This window comes from Bemisia tabaci, chromosome 1, assembly GCF_918797505.1.
Source record: "Bemisia tabaci chromosome 1, PGI_BMITA_v3".
Taxonomy (NCBI): Eukaryota; Metazoa; Arthropoda; class Insecta; order Hemiptera; family Aleyrodidae; genus Bemisia; species Bemisia tabaci.
Window position 1 is genome coordinate 29,885,624 of NC_092793.1, and position 19,993 is coordinate 29,905,616.

The 19,993-nt window shown below is 39.2% G+C and overlaps 2 protein-coding genes across 5 annotated transcripts in view; both read left to right on the forward strand.

Annotated features, from left to right (window-relative positions):
- The window catches only part of LOC109041143 (protein amalgam), a 641,206-nt gene extending 629,197 nt beyond the window's left edge, over positions 1-12,009 (forward strand). For 3 of the 4 annotated variants that reach the window (XM_019057352.2, XM_019057353.2, XM_019057350.2), the window contains 5 exons: positions 864-1,038; positions 1,706-1,833; positions 2,959-3,175; positions 8,984-9,101; positions 9,777-12,009. In XM_019057352.2, the coding sequence (XP_018912897.1) occupies positions 864-1,038; positions 1,706-1,833; positions 2,959-3,175; positions 8,984-9,099 (636 nt within the window). In that variant the 3' untranslated portion in view covers positions 9,100-9,101; positions 9,777-12,009. The remainder of the gene's footprint in view (positions 1-863; positions 1,039-1,705; positions 1,834-2,958; positions 3,176-8,983; positions 9,102-9,776) is intronic. The other variant, XM_019057351.2, reaches the window with a different exon arrangement.
- A 3,734-nt stretch (positions 12,010-15,743) lies between these two features.
- LOC109041309 (bicaudal D-related protein homolog) overlaps positions 15,744-19,993 on the forward strand; it is a 132,832-nt gene continuing 128,582 nt past the window's right edge. The window contains exon 1 of the mRNA XM_019057624.2: positions 15,744-16,613. Coding sequence (XP_018913169.2) covers positions 16,341-16,613 — 273 coding nt within the window. The 5' untranslated portion in view covers positions 15,744-16,340. The remainder of the gene's footprint in view (positions 16,614-19,993) is intronic.

Below are 19,993 nucleotides of genomic sequence, written 5' to 3' on the forward strand. Positions count from 1 at the left end.
TGGCAGTCTTTCATAATTGGAAGCAATTATTGTTCCTCTATGCCCCCCCGCCGTTCCTTAACATTCTTGCCGGGGGACGGGTACACTTTGCCTTTTGCGCGAGCTAGCGCATGCATCAGAATGCTTTTAACCGTATCTTCATAATCCCAAATTCCTCCGCGGGTGGGAAGTTGGGGGAGGGGCAGGGTAACTGTGAGATGAACTCGAGCTGTGCGCCTTTAGTTCATGTCAAAACTAGGTCGATTCAAAGGATGTTATCGTCTGAAAACTTCGGGGGAATGGAAAGAATAAGAACGGCTACACGGGGTGAACGAGCAAAAAATTAATTGAAATTGTGATTAGATCGTAAATCCAAAAGAACTGAAAGTTTTCAGGCGTAACGGCTTTGTAACTTCGCCCGGATAAATGAACTTCCTTTTTTTTTGTTTCATTCAATAAGTTTCGATGACGTCTTTTTCTGTTACTCCTCCAATTTTTTCTTCCGATTCATATCTAGTGAAGACAACATAGATCCTCTGTGCAACTTCTTACACTCGTGAAATTCTAGCTCCGCTTGTTTTACTTTCTATACACCACACTCTTGGAAGAAGTAGAAATCAATGTAAAACTGCAGTTGTAGATATTTTAATTTACCGCAAAAGTGCATCTGATGACCTTAATATTCCGACTCTTTCCATAATGGCATAAATCAGCTTAAATATTAAAATCGTCGAATACTTTTCCATTATTCCTCTCCTGAAAAATGCAAATAAATAAAGATGATGCGTAACGGCGGCGTCTTTCCTTCCCCTGTTGTAATTTTTGCATCAATATGATGTTAAAATTCCATATTCATCATGATGTCTTGTTCTATTTTGTTGCAGGTGACATGGTATCAAGACAGTTTTCTTGTGGCACCAACCGAAAGGCGTTACGTCGAAACGCGTGGAAATAAACACATCCTTACCATCAAAGAACTCCAACCCTCAGATTTCGGCAACTACAGCTGCGTCGCAGATAATTCTTTAGGCAAAAATAAAAAATTCATGGAACTCTCAGGTATGACAACTAATGGATTCCTCCATATCTTCTACCCTCAAAATCATTTCTCCTTCTTACCATCCTCCTATTCCGCCTCTTTCTTCTCCTACTTATTATTTTTCTTTCCTTGAAAAATTATAAGTTGCTTGATATTCTAAACATGTTCTCTGCTCGAGTTTCGACGGAAAATTGTTTTCTGCACATGATCGAACACCAAGCACAGTGTGAGACTATTTATATATTACGTAACGCTGAAAGGGGTCGGTGCGGGTCTTTAAAATTTTGCTACCGAGCGTGGCGAGATATGGGAGGACGTCAGTGGCGTGGCGTGCTTTGCGATATATCGATTGATCTGCCATATAAACCTATGGAAAAGGATCGATAAACAGAATGTTGGCAACGAACACCTTAATAATCGATTCTTTATCATATCTTCATATGGGGAAATATCGATAATCTATCATTCCCGCCTCGCTCCTGGAGGACGTCAACGTCAAGCTCAGCGTATCAGTGTGCATTCTGGATTCCATTTTTTTTGTTTTCCTCCTTAAGTTAATCGTATATTAGTGTGTGTAGAATAAATGTATATTTAACTGTAAGAACACGATGTCAGCTTGGCTTTGAGGTATCACATCTCATTCGATGTGCATGTTGCGGGTTTTGAATTTAATCCTTAATGTTTCAGGGAGACCATCACCCGCCGTATTCCGAAGCGCGCCTCTAGGAAGGTCTAAGGACAGTTTTAATTTAACGTGGTTAGTTGAAAGTTACCCTCCTCTCGAAGAAGTTCGATTACTGTACCGAAAAGTTCTGGTAAGTTTCCATCTTTAAACTCACCTTTGTTTTATCTTTTTCCGCATCCAGTCATCACATACTTAAATGTAATTTCTCGGAGTCTCATATCTCAGAAATTTGCAATGGCACTGTAACAGAGGACACTATATTAGTGGTTAGACCCAAAGTAGTCTTATTATGAGAAGAATTTAAGCTCTCGTGGTTCGACAGAGGGCAGTGGAGGTCAGGTGTCGTAGAGCGCGAGGGGGTGCTATTGTTGAACCCTGGAATTAATCATAATCTTGACAACGTCGCTTTATGGCGACTCATACTGCGAGTCTTATTTCAATGTTGATAAGCACCTGCGTATAGCAGCCCCTTCCCCTTGTTAGCTAGTTCGCCAATACATCTCCTCGTCGGACCACGTTCTCTGTTTTCTTTCAATAAAATATGTAATTCATATTCCAATAATGACTACTCCGAAATATACCCAAAACACCTATCCTCATTAGCTATAAAGCGTGCTATAAAGGATTTGTATGTTTTCAAATAGAAGAAAAGAAACGGAATAAAGATGGAACCAGTTACGTGTTTTACACCACGTGTTTACTTTTATCATTCTAAAGTCATGATAAAGGCCTAATCAGCTTTTTCATGTAAATACGTCTTGCCTTTTATATGGTGAAGGAATGGAATTGAACCTGTGAGTTAAATTAAATTTAATCGTTATATTCCAGAACGTGTTGTTCCTCGCACGATTTGATGTAACTCAATATATAAATTTCAAAATTTACTCTCGTAGTTTGTTTGTTTTTTTTTTTTTTTTCGAAACTACTCAACCTTTTTTATTACAAATTTCACCATTGTTTCTACAGATTGTAGGTAAAACTCAGTAAAAGTTCGGATACGTAGAAATTACGAGGTTGTTTTCGCGTGACAAAATGTTCATCAACGTTCAATTTGTCAACCTAATTGGAATTGAATCACATCTGAAAGAAGTCTGGGAAATGACGAACTGTCACTCAACTTCTTTATTACGAACCAAGCATTGAAGTAAAAAAAAATGTTCGTGGATCGATCTGCGGTTCAGCTGAGTTCTAAAACTTGCTTAGCTGCTAGTAGTAGTCAAAAGTTTGTGGTAACGCTGTGATAATTTGGTTTCAGATGAACGAATCCTATCAACACCCGAGCAAATGGACGGACGTGAGTCCGCCGTTCGAGAACCGTGAACCAAACACACACCTAATGTCGTACAACATCCAGCACTTGGACCCGAGCTCCGTGTACGAGGCTCTGGTCCAAGCCAAAAATCGCTACGGCTGGAATGAGGTGTCTGAGATGTTCCAGTTTTACACCCGCGCAGCTGGTGAGGATTCTTACGGTATTCAACTTTCATTTCATCATCTCATTTTAAGTTATTCTTTATTATATTTCCACCGTGTAAGTCGGCAATCACATGCGGTGTCTGAAAATCCCCGCCTCCAGGGTGTCTACAAGTCCGGAATTTCTGAAAGTCCGGAAATAGTGCTGATTTTTTAAGGGCGATCCGGAAGTACTGAAAAAGTGCGGAAATTCTGCAAAAAGGTCCGGAATTTTTTGTCGCAATTTCAAATTTTTGAAATTTTTCTATAATATCGCCAAATGGAGGTACTGAAAAAGCATGGAATTTTCCTGTTGGAGGAGGTATTGGAAATCTCGGTAATAAACTGAAAAATTACTTTAAAACTACTTGTTTTTGACCAGCCTTTTTTTGTAGACATCCTGGCATCATTGACATCATTCCTTGAAGTTTTTGCAGAATTTTCTTCGCACGGAGACGAACAATCACGGCAGTTTAAAAGAATTGCCGTCGAGTAGTTTTCCGTTTAAAAAATGAAGTATGGCAGGAAGTTTGCGTTATGTGACTGCCGACTTACATCGTCGATTTACATTACAGTTCATACATTTAGATTAATATATGGAGCACCTACCAGCTGAATCATCTATATGTTACATCCGTCATTTTGTTCTGTCCTTTGAGCTTCCTGAAGACGGCTGAGTCTATTAGATCCGTGAGAGAGCCAGCCAATAAGAGTGACACTATTAAGTACAACGGTGCCTTTTTCTGTCAAGTTCTAACTTTCAATTGTGTTTGCTGTGTGACCAAAACGCAACGCAAAAGATATTTCTTTCGCGTGGCTTGCCTGACACCGCCCTAACATAAAAATGTAAAGAAACCCTTCTTATTAAGTTGAGAATACACTTCGATGATTTTAAATCACCCAAACTATTTCTTTTGTTCTTTGTTTTATTCAACTAGAGTCTTTTGGATGATTGGTGGCAATTTGTCGAACAACGGAAACTTCTTTCAATAAGAGCATCCGCTCGGACGCTACTAAGCTCCTTTTTTCTTTAAACTTCATTTTTTTACTCGCGGCTCTTTTCGGCATATCACGCGGACAGAACTACTATAGCCTACTATGATGAGCTTCGGATGACGCAATGTGCCAAGCAATTTTACCAAACTTGCGCTTGTTTGGGGAGTGTTCTTAAATTCCTTAACGCGCCTTTTCGACATTTTTGACTCCTCCCTCCCTTCCATTAACCCTTAAAACAAAATGGCGTAATACTCTACTCAACCCCTCACCCCTCCTCCCCAAGAGCGTTACGTAATTTATGGACGGCCCTTACTAAACGAAATGCTCAACACATACCCACGTTGTTAAAAAGGGAACGCGTTTAGCAGAAAGGAACCAAGCCACATCAGCCATTGCCAAATTTAACTGGGCAATTTAATTTTTTACAAGATTGTTTGTGCGGAATCCTTTGAAAAAATAAGGAATTTGCTTCGTACTATGCAAAGAACTCGCTGACATTTGCTCAAAAATCCGCACAATCGTTCAGGGCCGAATTTAGTGGGTGGCCACATGGGCTGCGGCCCATGGCGGCAAATTTGACAATTTTTTCTTAAATGTAGGTATTATAAAACTTGGATTCAGAAGAAAAATTACAAACGAGAAAACTCGATAAAATTTCTCATTTCCTGTGAGTAAAGTGATTTCTAATTTTGTTGTCTTTCTGTGATACAAGAGACAGCACCTTTAATTAGTCGAGTTAAAAGAGAAACCAAACACACAATTTGGCCTGGAACGGCGCGGCGCACAGAGCAATGATGACGAGGACTTGAGGTGAAAAGGAGAACCCCTCGGCGCGGCGGCGGTCAGCATGGGACACATATTAGCGCCTACAAGACTGCTTGAATACTTCAGGCATTGCGTCTATCACAGTGCGATCAGCAGCAGCGGTCGGCGAGAAACGCATGGCGCCTACGAGACTGTATGAATACTTCACGCATTGCGTCAAACACAGTGCGGTCAGCGCATTGCGGCGACGGAAGTTAAAACTATTAAACCGCATTTATGTTTGTTCTTTCACCATTTTTTCGTTCATTTATCATAAATGGAAGACCTTTTCTACGCAAAGATAGGTTTACGGAACTTAACTCTTGCGCAAAGTTCCGTGAACTTTTGCCAGTAATTTTGACAGGGCTTTCGCAAAAAATGTGTCCAACACAAGTAAACGCGTCTTATGCTCCCCTACCCTCCGGCACGTTCACTTGATGGTTTTTATTAATGTTTCAAAACGAATGAGAAGGGGGCGGCAAAATACAGGCGGTCCATTGGCGACATGTGGGCAAATTCGACCCTGCAACCGTCTGCATGTAAAAAATTAAACTGCCCAGTTAAATTCGGTAATAGCTGATGTGGCTTGGTTCCTTTTTGCCTAACGCGGTTCAAATCAGTCCAGTAGATAGGTCAAGAGTTGAACAGTGCCATGCTAAGCATAAACGCCGTATGAACCTTCAGGCGTTGCCAAATTTCCTATCTTAAAATGCGAATTTCCTGGTAAATTTATGCATATTTTCCTCCCAATTTTTCAGATAATTTTGTTTACCTGAAGATTCTGAAAATTTAAAGGAAAAATATTCATTATTTCCTCAAAAATGAACTTTTCATCGAGGGAAATTTGGCAACTCTCGAATGTTTATACGGCGTTCTTCCTTAGCACGGCAGTGTATTAGCTACGAATCCATGCATTCTGGGGCTCACGGGGAAATCGAGATATTTCCTTACGTCAGAGGGAAGACGAAAAGGGGGAAAAGGAGAGGAGAGTAACTCTCAAATGTTCATACGACGTTCTCCCTTAACACGGCAGAATATTGGAGTCGCGAAAGTTGCAGCATTGCCAAGATACCACAGAGGGTCTCTCTTGGTCTCGGGTGTGGGCGATAAGTGGGGAAAAGCGATGAGAGAGGGCGATAGGTACATGTTGAGCGAATCGGAGGCGCCTTGAGAGTATTTAGCCAGGGCTCGGCCGCGAGATGGCGGTAAAGTTGTCGGAACAGCTTAGAAGCTAAAGCGTCTCCTCCGAGTCGGCGATTCGTCTCGGGAGGCCCATAAATACTGGCTGCGGCGGCGAGTCCCGCAACTCCAATTCCTCCATGAATAAACACCCGAGGCTGGGGCCGGGGCTCGTGTCCGATCGAATCCCGATCCATTGTCGGGCGTTTTTCTCCGATCGGAACAAAACCCCCAGCGCCAGCGCGAAAAAGCAAGGCAACCGGCAGATCGTAAATCACCGGCAAATCTCAAACTTCTGTCTTCCGAGATTCCCGCGAAGATTCCCCCGCCGACTCCCAGATATCCCCGCGTCCTTGCCAAGTAGGCTAGGAAGACAGGATCGTCACATCCCAAACCCAAATCTCAATCTCCATACTTCAAAATCCTTAGCACATTACATTTCCTTCCTCTGTGTAGAGGCAGCAGTATCTCAAGTTTTAATTTATGGAAGTTTAGGTCCTCTTAATACAGGGTTGCCACAGAATTTAGAGAATGAAATTCCCTGATTTCCCTGGCCAGGGTGTCTACAAGTCCGGAATTTCCGGAAAGTCCGGAAATAGTACGGAGTTTTTAAGGGCGGTCCGGAAGTACTGAAAAAGGGCGGAAATCCCGCGAGAAGGTCCGGAATTTTTTTAACCAGTTGTCATTTTTGTCGCAATTATTCAAGCGAGAAATTCAAATTTTTGAAATTTTTCGAATTTCGTCAATTGCAGGCACTAAAAAAGTACTGCATTTTTACCGTTGAGGAGGCGCGGAAACTCTCGGGAATATACTGATAAAGTACTGTAAAAGTACTGATTTTTGGCCAGCCTGTTTTAGTAGACACCCTGCTGGCACATTTTGGTGAAATTCTCTGACAATTGAGGATATGCCAGATGGTTAGAAGGAAGACGGTTCGCCCGCCGGCTTCCAGATATCCCCGCTTACCTACGTGCCAAGGAATCCTAGGATCGTCACATCCGAAGCCCAAATCTCAATCTCCATACTTCAAAATCCTTACCACATTGACGCGATCAGTGGAAAAGGCAGGAAAAGGCTTTGAGGTCAGTCAGGGAATACCGGGAGAACCGGGAAATGTCAGGGAATTTTATAAAGGCAGGGATCACCTGGAAATGTCAGGGAAAAATCGATACGTTACTTTTATGTGCTTTCTTGAATGGGTTTGACGCTTCGAACAACAAATTGTGCCTGAAATCTATTTCCAATTATGTCCTTCTAACCATCTGGCATATCTTCAATTGTCAGGGAATTTCACCAAAATGTGTCAGGAAAATTTCGAGAAATTTAATTCTCTAAATTCTGTGGCAGCCCTGTATTAAAATGATCAGTAGCACCTCAAAAATTAAAAATTGATATACTGGTGCCACTGCATAGAGGAAGGAGATTTGCAGATTTTAACGCCAAGTTTCCGTGAAGACTCTAATGAGGGTGGTATGACATTTTGAGGTCTCAAGACAAAAATTCTGACGTTTTAGACCAAATTATTAGGTTAAAAGATCATGATTTCTGACATACGCACAGGAAAGGAGCAGCTAGCTCCCTTGGCGGTGAGGAACAGTGACGTGGCGTGCTTTGCGATATATCGATTGATTCGCCATTTAAACCTATGGAAAAAGATCGATTATCAGGGCGTTCGCAGCGAACACCTTAATAATCGATTCTTTACCATAGCTTCAGATGGCGATATATCGATAATCCATCCTTCACGCCACGCCACTGGTGAGGAAATGAAACTACGAGTACAAATACACGTAGCCTACACCGATCAAGGCTTCTAGAGATCCTTTCCCGTTGAGAACTCAAAATCGTCGATTTCCCTAAATTCGGCTCTCCTGGACAGTTCGCTCCCGGAAGTGAAGGTTTCTCTCTACAGATCTTGCCACGTTTAATATTTTATTTTTTTCCAAATTTACCGACCGACACTTTCGTTCCTTGTTGGAAAAAGATTTTGTTTGAAAATCGACTATTGATAACTTTTAAGAGACCGGTTTGGTAAGAGGACGTAGCAATATTTTAGAGCGCTTCTTCGTGACGTATTAAAGCAGGAGGTTTGAACAATGGAAACATTTTAGTGCTTAAATCATGTCTCGATGCACTGTAAACTTGGGTAGCTGAACTCTGAACCCATGCAAGTTTTTTTCCGTTTTTGTTAGGTCATTCCTGCCACATCTCAAGAGGAAAAACCTCTTTTTGTGACAGCGAAAATTGGATCAGAGATTTGAGGGGCGTTAGCGCTTGTAAGATATACATATTTCATCGCCAGAGTAACAAATCGATTCCAGCGAAACATTTGGGAACAAAAATCTTAACTTCCAGTTTTTAACCGTTATTCAGAGTACTTGTCAAATAACCAAAATTTAGATCCGTTGGAGTAGGCATTAGATGTTTCCCTGAGGTACTCCTCCGAAATACCTGACGTACTTGAAAAAAATTATCTTGACATTTTTCACGAACCAGACCTAAAGAATGAGCTATCTTCTAATCAAAGATGGTGAGCGGTACAAAATGAATGTGTATGACTTATGCTCAGACCTATCTGCCACACTCCCGTTTTTTCATCAAATCTATCGTTCGTTTTAAAATCCTAAAAATTAGTAATTTCACGCTTCACTATCCTCTGCAACTTATTTCCACGCCGCTCTGCTATTATACTTATGATTTTTTTGGACTTAAATGAGAAATAGGAAACAACGCAATTATCCGACTGCACATCACATGCCAATTCCTACTTTGTCCAAATCCATGCTTGGATGTACCTCGTAACTTTCAGGATGAATAAAATATTCATTTGATTTTATCTTTTGTTCCAGATTTTACCGAGGACCAAGAAATGAATGAATTAGAATTAGTTGCCAGTTGGTCAACGCGGATAGTGCCCTCTTTAGTTCCCCTTTCTATCATCCTGTCGATTCTTCTTTCAACATGAAAGTAAGTATACTGCCCCAACTGTGTTGCTCATATCCCTCATTCCGATTAAAATCATAGAAAGAACACGTCTTAATAAAATATTTGAAGAATAAACACTTTTCTTATTTGACAAAGATATTTTATGGAAAAAACGTAGAAAATTGATCGTATTAAAAACTCAAGTCTTAGTGTGACTCGGGTGTTTCTAGACCTATTTTATTTATTCAACTTTTTTTCTCAGTAGAAAAAGAGAATTCAAGGAATGGGTCAATGAATCTGTTAATCAATTGATGAGAGAAAAGTAACAAGTAACAGCAAGTGTGTTTGTCTCAAATATTCCGACAACTATGTTCATGTACTTACACCTAAAGAGTATAATCTGTTCCCAATGGAATTGAATGTTTGAATTGGAATGAAGATCGAAATGAAGTCAGTGCCATTTTACTCGAAACTCATCTAAATATGTAATTTTTAAACGAAGAATCAAAGGCATAATTAACTTATGTGCAGTTTTCACCCTCATTTCCGCATTTTTTCCTAATGTGAGGTTTTTTTACAATGTGTTCTCAATTTTTGGATTTACTTTCAGAGTACCTGCTTACAGGGTGTTTTATTTTTGACCCTTGTCGTCTATCATTTAATGTACTTGAAAATCATTGGATTCTAATTCTCATCTTTAATTTTCTTCTGTTTCAGTGGAGAGCGACAATACACCTGTATAAACTCTGTACCACTACGTTAGAGATATGTAAATTACGTCTGAAAGAAAAATCTGAGAGATTTTTGTACAAAAATGTTTCTTTGTTTTTTTTTCTGAACTCTTTTTCTACCGAGTTTTTAAAGTCTTCATTGTGTACAGCCCCTTCAGTCATCACCATTATTTTGGCCTCCTTTTTTAAAGTCCCCTAGAGTTACGAGATATTTTGTATAAAGATTCCACGTTTGAAATTTTCATCACGAAAAGCACCATTGCTTATCCATCAATCATTGTAAAAGAGAAATTAAACTATTTTCCCTCTCCTTTGTATATATACTTTTGACCTTGCTAAAAGCATAGAAGTATGAATTGTATTGTCCTGAATTTTCAATATTCCGAATGCAACTCTCCCGGAATTTAGATACAATAATGATAAATTGTGGTGCCTCCCGAAGATTGAAGTAAATGAAGCGAAAATCCACAACATTAGTCATTCATTCGGTCTGAGAGGTGGAACCAACTCGAGTTTTCGGGAAAAATGAAACACTGCGGGTAGTATGACTGAAAATATTCGTCCCTTCAGCAAAAATATTGATTGTATGATCATTGAATTATTTCAGGGGATTTCAACTGTACAATTATCAGTCAACCTTATCTAGATGAAGAACATTAAGATTCTGAGATCCTACCTTGAAAGATATGTAATTATTTTGGCCTTAGGGTAGTTTTTTGCATTTTAGCAGCAGCTCTAAATCTCCGATAACCTCTCCAAAAGCATCGGTTTATAACCCCGTACTTTTTTCTCAGAGAAGTTTGATAAGTCTGATAAGTTTATATGTGTTCTCCTTGAAGTATTATTTTGAGTTGTTACATGCCATCCATCAGATGGACTCATTTTGACATAGCCGTTGGTTATTTAAACATTGCTGAGTATTGCGTCCTTTATGGTTGTAAGATTTGAAACTCAATTTTCGCATTGACTAGTGAAGTATGTTATTCAGTATTTACTTTTTTCACCTGTAAGTAACTCTTTTCGTGATTCTTCCCTCATACTTCGCGATATTATGTAGTATCAGTGGCGAGGCGTGAATGATTATCGATATTTCCCCATTTAAAGCTATGGTAAAGAATCGATTATTAAATTGTTCGTTGCGAGTACCCTGTTTATCGATCCTCTTCCATTGGTTTAAATGGCAGGACAGTCGATTTATCGTTAAGCACGCCTCGTGGTTAAAGTCGGTCCCGCGAATTCAATCAAACACTATTTTTTAAGTTCCTCGTTTTGTTTTACCAGCTGTAGATGGCTTTTCCTCGCTGATATTAGGCACTTGATGAGTGTATAGTTGTAAGCTACCTATTAGAGAATTAAGTATGCATGCGTGGTTTGCATTTTCCTGTTTTAAAGATTCTCTATTTGAAATTATGTATTTTTTCCTGTAATCTTAGGTTGACAATTTTGTATACCTTCTTCCTGGTTAACGTTACGTATACCACATTCTTATTTCACGTTTTGAGATCGAGTATAAGTACGCCACGAGGCTTTCGTGCAAGTTTTTACTTTACTCATTTTTTTTGTTGACACTAGCGTCTAATAATTCTCTGCCAAGAACTTAGCTTTGAGCAACTAACTGCTATTATCAACAATTGTCACAAGTTGTTTAAAATTAATAATATACGTAAAAATGAAAACAAAAAAATGAATGGACCAAAAATGTAATTTCTGCGGCCATAATTAATGTAGCTCAAAACTTGTAAGGCTCTTTTGTCATGCTTGAAATCTGACGTTTACGTTTCAAAGAATGTTATGTAACAATTTTAGTCCTAAAATTTCCCGAATCGATATCTCCTTCCCACGGGAAATTCCCTCAACCATACTTTTTGCAGGAAAAGTTTTTCTTGCGGTACAGTAAACTCCATTGCAATACCTAGCCTGTAAAAATGTCATGTAAATATTGTAAGTACTTACTGTAGGAGCATTTTACATCTGTGCGTACCTAGTTAATGGGTGAATCGACTTCACCCCCTGTACATAGAATTTTTTCCTCACAATCACAAAAGGCAGATAAGTTATTCTGTCTTAAAAACTTTTTAATCTCACCAATTGTTTTCTGTCCTATAAAAATGTTTTCATCGCATCAATGTATTTTCTTTGGGTTTTCCCGTACCTATTTTTGGATTTTGATTTGTTGCCAAATTTTGTAATTATGAAGTAAAAATCATTCCATCAGCTAATTTGACTTCTTTTCAACTCATTCCAACCTCATAACTCTTTTTAAGTTAAGACTGAAACATCACCTTAATTTTCCACAAAAGTATTCAAAGTGTGTTTAAAATGCCGAAGACTTTTTTATGCGCTAAGTTCTGAGTCAGATCAATTTAACCGATCTTTGAATACATTAATTCAATCGGTTTTGAAGTCTTTTCTTCCAATTTTTTTGAAGGTAAGAAATACTGTTTTTCAAGGTTGGTAAATATTGGCGCTTCGTGACCCCCCCTCTTCATCTGCCATATGCAACTCCCCATTTTCGGTCAGTTTGACTGGACATCGAGTATCCAGGGGTAGTTAAAAAAAAAAAAAAAAAAAAAAAAAAAAAAAAAAAAAAAAAAATCCTGACACGAAACAACTCTCGCCGAAGCACTAATTTTTAGGCATGCGCCCTTTAAGACGTTTGAGAGAATTCTCTCTCCATTTTCGTTGCATTTTCTCCTCTGAGGCGTGTCCACCGTCTAGGAGTCAAAAAACAAAATTCTCAGACCGATGAAGAAATTATAGATGCTGCCCAATAAATGATTAACTAAGTTGGATCAAATTCCTTGAAGAAATATGCCATAAGTCGAGTTGTTGTAAAGAGCATTATGCAGTTCAACGAGAGTTTGCGGCATGGCAAACTTTTATTTTCAGTTCTATGTATTGAAAAAATTTACAGAAGTTCAAAGAAACATTCTAACAACCCTTCTATAATTCGTGAGCAGACAAAAATTGTAGTTATTCTGAAATTTTTGGAAGTTTCTAGCTTTCATTCAAGCTAAAATATTCAAAATTGGTTTAAGCATTGCAGCAAGAACTACAAGCAATCGCAGCATTAGAAAAGATTACTTTTTGATTCTCCTTAGTGTCCGTACCTTTGCTCACGAAATCGTATATAAAAATGCTCCCCTCCGATGAATAGAGGGAAGACCTTGCTACTCCGCCGAAAGTGTCTTTGAAAACGCAGTATTCTAATGTCGTAATGATATCCAAGGTGATGAAACAACCAATAAACAACAAAGCCTTAATTTTCACCCGAGAGCTGTAATATTTACAATATTAATTAATATTTACAATTGAACATGAATTGTGCAATATCCAATAATCGGATTCGCAACCTTTCCAAAACGCTCTCAAAGAACATTAGGCAAGAAGAATTCGAAAAAACCATCTTTGAAGAATTGGGAAGAACGGTTGCGGCGCTGTGTGGCAAGAGATGGAGGGTATTTTGAGACGGAAACTAGTGTCCAGTCATCCAGTGAAGAAGAGTAAATGCTAGTAATCTTGGTAAGATTCTGCAAAATTGGTTTAATAAAACCACTTGAATCCTTAATTCTTTGTTTTTTTTTCCAGAAAAGAAGCTGAAAATCCCGTAGGGGTCCCCTCTACAAGTCATTTTCAAAACGCTGTAACTTGGTCATTTTTTGACTTAGAGAGCTCGGATTTGTCTTGTTTTATCGGTAATTGGCCGGTCTTTAAGACTACACAAACCGCATTTTGATATCTACTACCGTTCGTCAATAAGAAAAAAACGTGCAGTACTTTTGGGACAACCCTATGTACATACCTAGGCCGTAAACATTTTTACATAGCCTTTAATTAAAAAACCTAAATAGTTCGTTTATTATTTAAATCCATGTTCTTTCATTTTAGTCATAATGTATAATTTACAGAGGAAACAAGTAAGGAAACTTACTTCTGAGCAATCTCTAATTGCGTTCTTCTAAATATTTTAATAAAATTACTATCTCCGATTTTAGTGTTTTAAAAAGTATTTGGAATAATATAGCATCAAGCTTTTAATTTTATTTATCCTTTGGAAAACTAACAAAGTTTTTGACAATAGTCGTTGCAAAAGTACGCTGATGGATTGAGTTCATATCTAGTGCGTCCTCAGCAAGAGCGCCGTAACTCCAGTCTAGATTTGTTCAGCTTTTCATCGACGAAATGTTTCATTATCGAAAAACCAACATCCATTTATCCCCCTTAATTCTAGGATGAGTGCGGCATGCCATTGAGAATTCAAATTTACAAAATGAGGCATCACAGTGATCAGGTTTTCTCGCAATAGAAAAGTATGTGGGCAAGAAAAATGGAAAGTCTTGATAGGAGCTACGGTGTTTTACCTGTGGAAGGCAGATATTTGCTTCGTAGCAGTTCACCTCCAGGAAGTTTGCATGTGCGGTTGTATCCCATGCATTTGAAGGCGTTTTTTATTCCGTCTATTTAAATCAAGACCCTCCTCCAATAATGTTTGCAGGGGATCGAATGTATTGGGTGATCAGAAACAGTGCCAAAGAAAACTTGGGAATATTTTCGTAGAATTTACATATTATACGTCACTTGACTGCCTGATATCGTAATACTGATCTTATATAAACTAATGGTGCTAACTAACTATTGGTAGCACTAACTATTGTTTTCCGCTCGAAACGAAACACGTAAGTGCAATGCAAATACATGTATCATGTTATGAAAATTGCAAATCGCGTTTTTCGCAAATCGAAGTTACAGGCAAAGGGTCAGTTGGGTCGGTACGCCTGCTTTCTTACTTTCCTGGCGTTGCGTTAAAGTCTCTAAAGTGATTCCTGCATTTTGCCGTCTTAACGATTTCTCGTGGGGTTTAGCATGATCAAATTTTTAAATAATGATGTTTGCATGCGTCAAGCGACTCCCGTTTGTCGGCGCGCCTACTTTTCTGCGCTGCGTTAGGGTCCCCGCAACGATTCCTGCATTTTGATTCAATTTCAACAGACTTGGGTTTGAATTGGAGCTGCGAGTGTACTGAATTCAACTGAACAGATTTGTGGCTATCTAGCATAATTTCTTTGCAAGAATTAAAATTACCAGGATACTTTACGATGTAATCGAAACTCGTATATTTTGAGGAAACAGCGTTTGTTTTAGGTACTGGAATTTATACTGTACATTTTTCCATAAACAACTCAGCATATACCTACTCTATCAGGCTGGAACAGCTTTGTATGTGGTAGAGGTGCTGCAAAAAAGGGGTTGTAAATACTGTTTGAGGGAAAACTGGGCTAATCATGTAAAATTATTCAGCTGCATGTCGGCAAAGAATGCTGAGACAATCATGCTATTTCCATAACTTTCTCTCATTTGAATTCAACGTAAATTAACCTCTATAAAAGGAAAATCACTCGAATGTGATGAAACAAATCACTGATTGGTGATCAGAAGCACCAACCTGTTTTTTTGTTTCATCATCCATGTGCCTCTTCTTTAATATGTGCAAATCTGACATAATTGAACTCCTAAGTATAGGAAAATTTTGACCACGTTCTCATATCTGGTTAACTTGATTTTTAATAACTTTAACCACTTCTGATGGCTTTTTTCTAGCTTCTTTCTATCGAACATTATCATATCGGACATTCTCAGACGCTTCTGTTAAGAAACGTATTTTTCAACTTTAGTCATCGATATTTAAGTGCTGCAGCGTGGGAAAAACCTCCTCAAGAACTATTTTACCATGAAATCACATCCGAGCGAAGTGATTGTACTTTCCGTAGTTCTGGGCAACGATTATTCCTGTCTATAATTACCCCGCATAGACACTGCAACGCCCTTACGCTCACCTCGCCGATCGAAAATGCTGTCAGTGCCGCGCTCTGCCGGCTAGCGTTCTGCACTATAGCCTCCGTGTTCCCTCGCTACGGCGCGCTGGTTTTGTTTACCTTCGCTACGCTGTTCATTGATAACACACCTTGCATTGTTACTGTGGTTACTCAGGACTCAACATCGGTGCGTTGCGTTCTCCGTGCGGACTTTCGCCAAATTTGCCTTAAAACAGTGAAAAAGTTGTTCACCTGTACTCAATTGTTCCTGGATTATACGCAACGTGTTTCCTCACCCCTGTGATAATTTACCCCCGTGATATTGCCGCCCTACTCGCGAGATTCAACGCGTCTCGTCGAATTTACCTTAAGTGTCTACTTACCGTGTTTTTCGTGCGACTTCACCCACTAATAAAATACTGATTTACGCGTTGACAGCTCGAAATTCTCAAAACAACATTTTGTGATACTCATTTTTGAAGTGCTCTTTTTATGTGATACCCCTGCCGTTGCAGACAGGTTGTTGGTTCGTTGGTTTTGTATTGTTTTTGTGTTTACATGGCCTTTACATGAATAATTTATTTTCTCGGTGGTTCGCAGTTACTTTTCGGGGAGGCTCTTCGATTATGGTGAAGACCTGTTGTTTTCAGGTTTCCGTTCGGTCGCCTTGAGCTCATCGATCGGGGCCTCGAAGGCTCGAAGGATTTGTTGTTCGTGATGTGGTGATAGTGGGATTGATGACGCATGTGGTTGATAACCATAACCGCTTTTCGGGGATGATGCATAGAGACAAAATGAAGCCAAAATACGAGCTGGAGGATTACATTTACGACGTCGAGTCCCGGAGTCTCGAACCCAGCGTCGATCCCGAGGACGTTTACGCTCAACTTCAGCAAAAAGAGAAGGATCTCATCTTGGCGGCAGAGCTCGGGAAAGCTCTGCTCGAAAAGAACGAGGAATTAAGCCGCTACAATGAACGGCTAGCCGAGGAATACTCCCAAAAATTAGAGGTAGGTCATGACTCACTCTTAACCCTGGGAAAAAAAAAAACACATTGGATTTAGAGTTCAGACTCTTAAAAACATCGACGAGAAAAAATACTCTTGATTCACGAGTTTTCCTGAAAATTAGTGAGTTGTCTAAGGAAATTTGGCAACGCCTGAAAGCTCAAATGGCGTTTTTCCTCAGCACGGCAGAATGGAGATACGTGAGATCGCACTTTCGCCATTGATTCAGAAGTCAGTTTTAGGCGTGGAACTGCAGGAAAAAACTTTCAGGGAGGGCACAATCTCTGGAAAAAAAACACATTGGATCTAGAGTCCAGACTCTTGAAAACATTGACAATAAGAAAAAGGAAATCTACTCAAATTAAGAGGCTTGGTTCTTGATTTAAGCTTACATGTGATAGAATCAAGAGTCCTTTTTCTTGTCAATGTTCTCAAAAGTCTGGACTCTAGATCCAATGTGTTTTTTTCCAGTGATTGTGCCCTCCCTGAAAGTTTTTTCCGCAGTTCCACGCCTAAAATTGACTGCTAAATCAATGGCTAAAGTGCGATCTCACGTATCTCCATTCTGCCGCGCTGAGGAAAAACGTCGTTTGAGCCTTCAGGCGTCGCCAAATTTCCTCAGACAACTCACTAATTTTCAGGAAAACTCGCGAATATTTTCCTTTTGATTTTTAGATAATTTTGCACACAATTTCACCGAAAGTTCCTGAAAATTTAAGTGAAAATATTCATAACTTTCCTAAGAACTAACACTTTATCGGAGGAAATTCGGGTCGAAAGTTCATACGGCGTTCTTCCTTAGCGCGTCGGAATTGCGGTGTCTCAAAATCTCCGTCCCTTGTTTACTTTTCGAAGGGAAACAAGTCAACTTATACTAGCTTGAAATTCAAACAGACATATTCTACTAACAGAGAAAAAAAGTCAATGAAGTTTGCAAGAAATCACGTTGACTAGGTTTCCGAGGAAAAAATTAAATATGACCGTAAGTTCACAACGTCGCAAACGGATACGTGTGCATGGTCTCGCATTTTAGCCATCAAAACGCATTCGAAAGGACCTATTTTGCTGCCCCTGTGATAAAAGTCGTGTAAAAATTCAAGAGACGCTAAATTTGTAAGTTATGAATGTCATCCCTTGAAATTATCTGAACAGTGAAATCAAATATGCGAATGATATTCCCTGAGAATTTTGAGGAAAAATATTACCCTGTTTCCCAGAATCATTTTTATTGTAGAAAATTTGGCAACGCCTGAAAGCTCCTACGACGCTTTTCCGTAGCATGACAGTGTAGATTTCTGTGTAATTCAGATGAGAACTAATAAATGAGGGAACCTGAGACCTCAACTCGACCTACCCTGCAATGATGTGCATGGGATAATATTTCTAGGCAATATTGGTACATCAACATCTAGACGCATTCTCGCCAGCCAATGTTGACTGTAATATTGTCAAGCACTATTTCAAACAAACATACAACATAATACAAATTTGTCAAACGTTGACAAATTTGCCGTTGACAAAAAACACACTAGTAATTGCAGCACAGAAGAAATAACTATGCAGGTCGAAAAAAGCACCAACAATTTTTTTTCTTCAACGTGTAACTTGAAATGATCGAAAGTTCCTGTAAGTCAGGCTTTCCTTCAAAACGGATTCCCTCTTGTTTTTAAGATAGTTGCTAGATTTACCGCTCGTGCGACCAATAAAATCCTTTCGCTCAAAAATGACTCGAGTTCAAATGAAGATATGTTTGTCGGCGCTCATTACATAGCCACGTAATGCATCATGCATGCAGTAAACCAAGTCAAATTCACAATATTCATGAAAATTGGGCCCTACATGCGTTGAAATGCTCAAGCAGGCGAGTGCTGAGCCGGGCCGAACCGCAAAACGACCGACGGCAGGTAATTAAATTTTATTGAACCCGAATTAATTCGAAAGTATATGGTAATTACTCGAATGCAATAAAAAGTACCTACTTTAGTTTTCATTATTCCCTAATTTGGCGTTCTCTTCCTTGAAAACATTCATTGTTCTCATTAGTTTTTGGTGGCTCCATGCAGCGTCTCTCGTTTTCTTCATTTAAGCTTCTTCATCCGGGAAAAAGAGCTAGCCTAGCGCTCTCAAGAATACTGCAATGCAATGGGAAAACGCCGTAAAATATTCGAGCGTTGCCGAATTTCTCCCGATGGAAAATTTAATTTCGCTGACAGTTATGCATATTTTTACCTAAAATTTTCAGGTAGAATCGAAAAAAGCGACTGAAACTTCCGCAGAGAAAAATTGACGATTTTTCAGAAAATTTGGATCTTTTAGAAATAACTTCGACATCGCGCGTAAAGCGGCACGCTCTCCTAATTTTCCCCACGTAAAAAAGTTAAATCCGAAGCCAATGGTCGCCGCTATAGTGGCTCAGAAAGTGTCAACACGTTTTTGTCCTCGTGTGTTGTATTCGACTTTTTGTGTCCCTCAATTCGAAGATAGGTTCCCTCAAAAAAAGGATAAAATTTACGGTCGAATGCCGCACTAAACAAATATTAACGTGCTTTACGATCAGCAATAAATTGGACCACAATTTGCAAAAAGAAACCACTATATTTCTGGCTTATCTCAGAGGCAATATATATGCCCTTTGCAGAAAGGTGATTTTACGAGAGAGCCAGAGCTAGTGGTTCCTCATTGCAAAATGTAATCCAACTTTCTTTGGGTTGCTGGTGATTTTATCTGAAAATTTCTCGGTAAGAGAGCAGGAAAGTTTGTTATAGCCTATCCGATGCAATTTTTGAAACAAATATGTTTTCATTTTCATCGGTTAATTCAATTCGCTTTGCATTTTGAATTTCCATCTGTGCCGGATTTTCAAATTCTTTGAAACGAACGCCAACTGCAAGAAGTTACTTGATCAAGCGTTAATTCATAAAATGGACGGAGTTAAACAGAAAGGAACCAAGCCACATCGGGATCGAACCGAGAAAAAGAGGTTTAAAGTTTGGCTCCTGCATAAGACTCAATGCAAACGATAAACTTCAAGTTAAATTTCTGCAAAATTTGCTCCAACAAAAACTTTGAATTTTTGGCGATGGATAGTAGAGCAGTGGTTGAGTTCAAAACCACTCATAATTCAATTTTTTCCAAAATGTGGGTTGGTTCCTTTCTGCTCCACTCAGTCCAAATAGGCTTTTAATTGATCAATTTTAACCCAAAATTGTGGTATGGAAATTCAAACCAAATAGTTAGAGTATTGGTAGGCTGCGGTCTACTCAGGGGAGTTTGAGCTCCTCCCCCCCCCCCCCCCCACCATGAAATTTTAAAAGAAAACACTAATTTGGCTGGAGTTTATCAGCAGGTTTAAGTTAATCCGTAGATCATGACGTGGCAAGAGA